The sequence below is a fragment of the Etheostoma spectabile genome, unplaced genomic scaffold (assembly GCF_008692095.1).
Source record: "Etheostoma spectabile isolate EspeVRDwgs_2016 unplaced genomic scaffold, UIUC_Espe_1.0 scaffold00007484, whole genome shotgun sequence".
NCBI lineage: Eukaryota > Metazoa > Chordata > Actinopteri > Perciformes > Percidae > Etheostoma > Etheostoma spectabile.
In genome coordinates this window covers 37,501-46,210 of record NW_022603496.1, presented here as the reverse complement: position 1 = coordinate 46,210, position 8,710 = coordinate 37,501, and the positions used below count along the sequence as shown (strand labels likewise).

The 8,710-nt window shown below is 37.3% G+C and overlaps 1 protein-coding gene across 3 annotated transcripts in view; it reads right to left on the bottom strand.

Annotated features, from left to right (window-relative positions):
* Positions 1-7,633: 7,633 nt before the first annotated feature.
* Positions 7,634-8,710, bottom strand: part of LOC116678473 (receptor-interacting serine/threonine-protein kinase 3) — a 36,716-nt gene continuing 35,639 nt past the window's right edge. For 2 of the 3 annotated variants that reach the window (XM_032508386.1, XM_032508385.1), the window contains one exon: positions 7,825-8,574. In XM_032508386.1, coding sequence (XP_032364277.1) covers positions 8,039-8,574 — 536 coding nt within the window. In that variant the 3' untranslated portion in view covers positions 7,825-8,038. Of the gene's footprint in view, positions 8,575-8,710 lie in introns of all 3 variants that reach the window. The other variant, XR_004329253.1, reaches the window with a different exon arrangement.

Below are 8,710 nucleotides of genomic sequence, written 5' to 3'. Positions count from 1 at the left end.
CTATGTGTAATAAAAAATATGACCAGTTGGTTAAGGCTATAAGATTGGGAGTTGACTGGGCTATTGGGCTTTATCTGTGTTGTAAAGATAGGAAGATAATCATTTTGAATGTAAATACGCCATATGAGTGCATACAAAATGAGGATGAGTACCTCAGTAGGTTGGCATTTATCATGTCTTTCATACAGGACCATTCTTCTACCTGCATCTATGTCGTTGGTGACATAAATGCTTATGAAACTGATGCCAACTCTTTATTTGGTAATCATTTAATGCAGTTTTGTACAGACAGTGGACTGGTTTTATCTAGCAAGGCACTATTGCCAAATGAGAGTTACACTTATATCAGCGAGGCTTGGCACACTACTTCCTGGCTAGACCACGGCCTTTGTACAGTGGAGGCCCCTGACTCCATCGATATGATGAGGATTGATCATGATCTGGCTACTACAGACGATATACCCTTCCTTATGGTGATGAACACAGACAACTTACCGGTGTTGTTGACTGTGGATAATGGCATTAATGTAGAAAAAATAAGTTGGTCAAAATTGTCTGAGGAAGATCTTAATAAATATGTCAATCTTTCTGATGCCTTGCTGGGTGATATCAAGGCCCCAAAAGATGCCTTATTGTGTCGGGATATGATCTGTAAGAAAGTACAACACTGTGAGGATTTATGTACCCTGCTAATGTGGGGTCTCTCAGTATCTCAAGCAGGCCTCTATATAAATATGAGACAAAAGTGTGCAATGCTAAGCCAAGTTGGAAGGATCATGTAGAAGAGCTCAATTCAGAGGCCCGAAATGCTTTTAAAAAATGGGCCGAGTCAGATTCACTGGCATGGAAGCTGCAAAAAAATAATGTTAATGACTTCTGGAAATAAATAAAAACTGTCAATAATTGTAAAACATTTCTTCCTTCTAATATAGATGGTGTTATGGTTCTAAGGAAATTTCACAGTTGTGGCGAAAACAATATTATGAACTGTTAAACTGTGTAAAAAGTAATCCGTTTGTAGTGATTAATGTAGAGTTTAATGATGATGTTGCTGTCACTTCTGTTAAAGTCCATGAAGCAATACCGAAGTTAAGAGATAATAAGGCCTGTGGCCTGGATGATATTACAGCTGAACATCTTAAATTTGCCAATGAGAAACTGTGCCCTTTGGTGCTTATGTGATACACAGGTTTCCTTGTTCATGGAGAGTTACCTGATTCTATGCTCTCTGTTGTGCTGGTACCAGTCATTAAAGATAAAGTGGGGAAGCTGAACAGCTCAGATAATAACAGGCCAATAACTCTGGCCAGTGTTATGTCCAAAGTACTGGAGACAGTTATATTGTGTAGACTCGAGAGGTATGTCCTGTCTATTGATAACCAATTTGGTTTTAAACGGAAGCATGGTACTGATTTCTGTATTTTTGGATTAAAAGAAATTTTAGATAAATAGGCAAAATCCCACAATCCCACTTCCGATTGGCAGGCAACCGCTCTACCACTGAGCCACAGCCGCCCATACTTGGGCCATATTATTGCAAATGACCTTTCTGATGATAAGGATATCTATAGGCAGCGTCGGAAGCTGTATGCTTAAGTGAACATGCTGGGTCGTAAGTTTAGCATTTGCTCTGTATTTGTGAAAATCTCACTCTTTAGAGCGTAATGTACACCTTTGTATATGGCCTACCTGTGGTGTCGTAACAAGCAAAGCAGCATTAGAAAACTCATAGTGGCTTGTAATGACAGCATGAGGCTGCTGCTGAATGCTCCAAGAAACTCCAGTGCAGCCATATGTTTGTCAGCGTTGGGTTACCTACCTACTGTTTTACGTAACATGATGTATAGATTTATGTGTAGGGTATCTGAGTAAGAAAATTACATAATCACTGTTTTGGCTAACCCTGTACGTAGTTCTGTCAGATTCTCCTCCAGACTGTGGAACCATTGACGAACATGTCTGTACATATACATAGACACTGAACATTGTGTAAGGCTTTTTTTTTTACATTTTGTATTTTTGTATTTGTGTATGTTTTTATTCTGATATGGATCCCCCTGGGTCTGAAAACAAAGTTTATTATATTATTAGAAATAAGTTGAAGTTAAGTTGACACCACTAATGTAAAAGTAGTTCAATTCAAAAACAACTTTAAATGCTAAAGCTAAACTGGATAAATAGCTTAAATCAAGAAGATGTTGAAGTAGTGAGAATAGTTTAAAAGTGCTGAATAGCTGAATTGCTAAAGCTAAACTAATAAATAGCTTAAATTAGTAAGAAGAAGCTTAAGTAGTAAGACTAGTTGAAAAACTAGGAATGGTTGTAATTAAGTTGAATAACACTACTAATGTAACAAAGGTGGAAAACTCAAAAAGAAATTAAAATGCTAAAACTAAACTAAAGAAACAGCTTAAATCAGTAAGAATATGTTAAAGAAGCAAGAATGGTAGAAAAAGGCTACATAGCTGAAATGCTAAAGCTGAACCGGTTGAATAGCTTAAATCAGTAAAAGTTGTAATAATGTATGTAATAATGGTTTTAATTAAGTTGAATGGTGTTATTCAATTTAAATAAAACCATTATACTAATGTAAAAAAGATGTGAAAATTAAAAAAAACAACAACAAATGCTAAAGCTAGACTGGATAAATAGTTTAAATCAGTAAGAAGAAGCTTAAGTAGTAAGAATAGTTGAAAAAGTAGAAATGGTTTTACTTAAGTTGAATAACACCACTAATGTAAAAAAAGACGTGGAAAAATTGTAAAAATTTGAAATGCTAAAGCTAAACTGGTTGAATAGCTTAAATCAGTAAAAGTTCTAATGATAGTGTTGAATAACACTACTAATGTAAAAAAAAGTTTAAATGCATTTGTCAGGGTTGATGCACTACAGCAGGGATCAACCCCCATCCTTACCCACTGGGGCATCACTAGGAGTTAATTGTCGTCATGGTGAATACATAGTTTGAAGTATTGCTGTGGCAATCGAACCTGGGTCTCCCACAGGAAGGGCATGTGTAACAACCACTGCGCCACCAACTTAGTAGTTGTCTGACAAGCTACACATGGTCAAATATAATGTATCTGTGTGGGTCTCTATCTATCTCTGTGTGTGTCTATCTGTCTGTGTGTGTTTGTGTTTATATCTATCTTTGTGTGTGTCTATCTGTCTCTCTGTGTGGAGAAGCTATACATTGTAATAAATAATGAGACAGAGATGGAGACAGACGGACATATAGAGTATTGCAGAGTCTGAGAAACGGTTGCCATGGCTACATATAATCAGTGGCCATGTTTGTAAAAACAGCCAGGAAGCCTTTCATATCTTTGATGACAACTCTTTGATCTGTAATCAGTTAACGATGCACCTGCTGTACCTGTCAACTGTGGAAAACCGCAGCTCCTCAGACAGTGAACCAGCTCTCAAACAAATGGTCAGACGGGCTAAATGAAAAGTTATTTCAGTCAAATAACCTCCTCATGAGCACTAGGCCCTTGTGAACTCATTGATATAAAATTCATGTGGATAAACTTAAAAGTGTGGGGGTATCAGCAATTTAAAAAAGTATATCGCTCTGTTTTTTGCTCAGAAATGTGGATGATGTTTAACATGGCAGTGAATGAAGGAAAATTGGGAACTCTTGTCATTTGAAAGCTCGCTGAGCAAAAAGTCTAATTCATATTGCATAAATGAGCTGAAACTAGACAAAAATACGTATGTTTTGATTTATGAATTGTCTATGACAAGTTAGAATTGTTGGCGTGGGAGCAAGTTATAGAGAGAGAACCGAGATCATTTTTTCAAAGCGCTTCACTCTAGTGATTTCACTCCACACTCTACTTCACGCAATTCAGTTCTAATAGCTGAATATTTTTTTAACATTTTAAAGTTTGAACCACGTCTGTCGGTGAAAGTATGAAGGAGCTGGAAATTTTGGTAGCAGAAGAAGATTTGAAGGATTTGAAGCTTGCTCTCATTGACTTCAATGTTAAAATAAAATGTTTAAAAGCTTAATATTTGAAAAATTATAAATAGTATAAAGAAAGTAGAACTCCCATCATCTGCTGAAAGAGCTGAAGATTGTAAAAGTTGAATGGTTTAAATAGCTTAAAGTATGCAGAAGATACGGAGAGCCACACTATACTTGCTGTGTAACAGCATTCCCAAAATAAAAAACCGAATAACAATAGTTGGCAATAAGTATGGGCAATAAAAGTCATTGTGCCGATGTGCTGCTATTGTAGCACATCAGCACACTGAATTATAATGTTATTGGGATGTGGGTTAATAGGAAAGACATGTCTTTTCAGAAAAAATTATTTGGCTCTCCGTATCTTCTGCATACTTTCAGCTATTTAAACAATTCAACTTTTCAAATCTTCAGCTCTTTCAGCAGAGAATGGGACTTCTTAAACAATTTTTCTGCTATTTATACTTTTTTAAACATTAATCTTTTAATCATTTTATTTTAACATTAAAGTCAATGAGAGCAAGCTTCAAATCCTTCAAATCTTCTTCTGCTGCCAAATTTTCAGCGCCTTAGTACTTTCACCTACAGACGTAATTCAGACTTTGAAATGTTCACAAAATATTCAGCTATCCGGCTATGACTTTTCAGATTTATATGTTTTACAGTTTTTGTGAAAAAGCAGTTTAAGTATAGTGTACATTTTACGATTTTTCTGCATTTTTAATGAGTATTTTGTGTGAAGTAGAGTGTCGAGTGATGTCACTAGAGTGGAGAGAGTCAAAAAAATTGTCTTACTTCATTCTCTACAACTTGCTCCTACGCCAACAATTCTAACTTGTCATGGATAATTTAAATATCAAAACGCAGATTTTCTTTTCTAGTTTCAGCCAATGTGCTTTTACGCGATATGTATTATACTTTTTGTCCAGCAAGCTTTCAAATGACAAGAGTTCAGAATCTTCCTCCATTCACTGCCATCGTCCACATTTCTGAGCAAAACGCAGAGCAAAGCACTCTTTTAAATCGCTGATATGCCCACATTTTTAAGTTTATTCACATACATTTTATATAAATATGTTCACAAAGGCCTTCTGGTGCTCACGAGGAGGTTATTTCATCGATATAACATGTGCTTTTAGCAGTGTGACCATTTGTTTGAGAGCTTGTTCAGCTGGTAACACAGGTGACAGCTGCTGTTGTTAAATGATTACAGATCAAGAGATGACATCATAGAGATGAGAGGCTTCCTACTGGTCTTTCTCTCCAAGGCAACCACACTCTGTATGTCTGTCTGTTTCTGTCTCTGTCTCTCTTTCTCTCTCTCTCTCTCTCTCTCTCTCTCTCTCTCACACACACACACACAGAGTGTCCTTTTTTTACATTAGTGGTGTTATTTAACTTAATTAAAGCCATTCCTACTTTTTTACTACTCAAACTTTTTCTTACTGATTTAAGCTATTCAACCAGGTTAGCTTTAGCTTTCAGCTATTCAGCATTTTTCAACTATTCTCACTACTTCAACATCTTTTTGGTTTAAGCTATTTAGCCAGTTTAGCTTTAGCATTTTAATTTTTTTTTTTAATTTTCCACCTTTATACATTAGTGGTGTTATTATATTCTTACAAATTTTACTGATTTAAGATATTCAACCAGGTTAGCTTCAGCAATTCAGCTATTCAGCATTCCCACACATTTTCTGCAGAAATCTTCTAGTTTAACATATGTTCTATTTATTTAGACACAAAGCGCATCATTTTAAAATAAATCCATATTGAAGTTTTTAAGGAAAGAATAGGTTGCAGCAAAATCTATATTTTACAGATTATGATTATTTGAGAACTCCATAAAACACTTTCACAGTATACTCAACACGTATTTGTACACTGTTGTATCCTTCAAAAGTTTTTTTTCAAGGCTTGTCCTAGTCCGTTGTCTTTGAGGTTGAACACCCACAACAGTCCATTTCGATGAATCATGTAGCTCAGACTGGGTCTTAAACTGAGAATCTGAACTTCGTTCCCCTGGTCTGCAGACTGCTCGCCGCAGATGTAGCTTGGCTTCCAAACTGACTTGTGGTAGGATGCGTCCCTCCAGGCCGCGCACACTCTGGCTACTCTTCCTTTGCCTTTAAGGTCATAAATGAAAACAATGTCATAATACAGTCACCTGGACTCGGTCGAGACCATAGAATGTTAATATTAAAAGACCAAAAGCCATATTAGGCCAGACCAGGGGCAAAGACAACACAGGCTGCTCTGTTTTCTCCCCCATGTGACATTATGCAATGCATTGTGGGGGGGGGAAGAAAACACTGTAAAATACTGCCTACTTTTGGTATTATATTCAGTTTTGCGATATCCAACACCATCAAATACAATGGATAACAGTTCAAACATGTTTTACCCATAAGCAAATTGCACAAATTTGTTGCAAAATTAAACCTGCAACATGGGCTTTAAGATTATTTTTCTTTTTGAATCAATCATTTGATAAATTACACAAAACACCACACATAACATCCAGCTAAGACTTTCAAAATATAACACGACAAAGAGAAATGGATGAATTAAATTAAGATTATTTTAGTTTTTTCTTCTTAAATCAACCTTTTGATGAATTACACAGAACACTACACATTACTTTCAAAGTAAAACGCGACAAAGAATCCCAACAAAAACTTTACTTAAACAGCATTCGCTCGTGGAGTGTTCCAGGAGTTTGGGGGGGGGGGGGGGGTGGAGTTTGGAGATGATGTGGTCCTTCACCAGCCTCTTGAAGCACTTCATGATGATGTGCGACGGGCAGTAATTGTTGAGTGATGAATTTGTGGGTTTTTGGGTATGATGGTGGCAGTCTTGAGACAGGATGGGACGACAGCAGGGGTCAGCGAGGTGTTGTGTGTCCGTGAGGACGTCAGCTGGTTGACACCGTCTTTGAGCACCCGTCCCTGTACGTTATCAGACCTGCTGCTGAAGTTCTTCTCAACGTCCTCCGGACATCGGCGGTCTCAAGTCTTTGTTGTCCTCACAGGGCAGAGGGGCATCTATCCATATCTATATCTCTCTCTCTCTCAGATAGATAGATATTTTATTCATCCCGAAGGAAATTTTAGGCATCCAGTAGCAAGACAACCATTTAACCAGTATCCACGCATACAGTATATACATACAGTATGTTTGGATATATAGATATATATCTATATATTTGTATATATATATATCTATGTATATAGATATATATAGTGAGGAAAATAAGTGTTTAACTCCCTGCTATTTTGCAAGTTCTCCCACTTAGAGACCATGGAGGGTCTGATGTCCTCGTAGGTGCATGTCCACTGGGAGAGACATAATCTAAAAACATCCAGAAATCACAATGTATGATTTTTTAACTATTTCTTAGTATGATCCAGCTGATAATAAGTATTTGAACACCTGCCACGCAGCAGCCGGCAGGAGGTTGAGAGTTGGGCGGTAGATGTGTCGGCGCGAAGCATCCGGCACAAACGGGTTAATACAGTGTAGAAATACACAGAGTACACAAATAATTAACACAAAACCAAATGACTCTCACAGTCAGATTTTTTTTTAAATCTGTTTATTTATTTTTAAACCATATCACCCAGCCCTATACAATAATATGCTCAAAAATATTAAAATAATCAAACGAAAATCAAAACGTTTGCTCAAAGCGAGCCAATCCCCTTTTCCATGTTGATAAGATAAAATAAAAACAAAAATAATGTGACAAAAAGAAATCAAGGGACATTTAGAATAGATAACAATGTGACGTTAATTGTGATTAAATGTTATTGTTTGACAGCACTAGTTATTTATATTTATTATTTTTGAACCTAGATGGAAATAAATCCCTAACAGCTGAAGCTGCTCCAATAAAATGAGATTAAAGAGAAAATCAAAGTCAACACAGTTCATACAGAACTAGTTTTCATCCCAGAGGAGATCATTTCAACAGAGAAGAAGATTTCTGACATTAAAGACACAATCAGAGACAAATGTGAACCTCGTCCTCCATCAACATTTACACCACAGGACAGGAAGTTGTCTCCTCCTACAGAGGACACAGAGACACTGAGGAACCAACTGACCAGACCATAAACCCAGGATAGAGAGGCTGAGTGAATGTGGTGTTGAAGGTGTGGAGGTGGATCAGTGAGTCAGAGGAGACTGTGTAGAAGGACAGAGAGCCAGCAGGACAGTCCACATACACTGCTACTCTGTTAGAGACAGAGGAGGACGGGAGGACTGTTACTCTGGTATTGTGACAGACAGAGTAACCACGATCATCAGAGCAGTACAGACTCCAGGACTGACCATTACAACCTAACAAACAGTCTCTACTGTTTCCTTTCCGTCTGATTCCTCTGTAACTCACTGATATTTCAACCCTTCCTCTCCTCTGGACCTCCCAGTAACAGCGACCAGTCAGACCATCTCTACACAGCAGCTGAGGCCACCAGGAGTCAAACCTCTCTGGATGATCAGGGTATGGCTGATACTCTCTCACACGGGTCACCTTCCTGTTGTTGTCAGACAGTTTGAGGTGTCTGTGCACTGTGTTTGTGTCCAGTTCCAGTTCACAGACATCTGATGGAGAGAACAAGACACAATACAGCTGCAGGTTATCATCTGATGATTTATTAACAACTTTACTGACAATTACTGACAGAAAATCATTAAAATATTCATTTCCTGTTGAGCTATGAATGATGTTTAACAAACT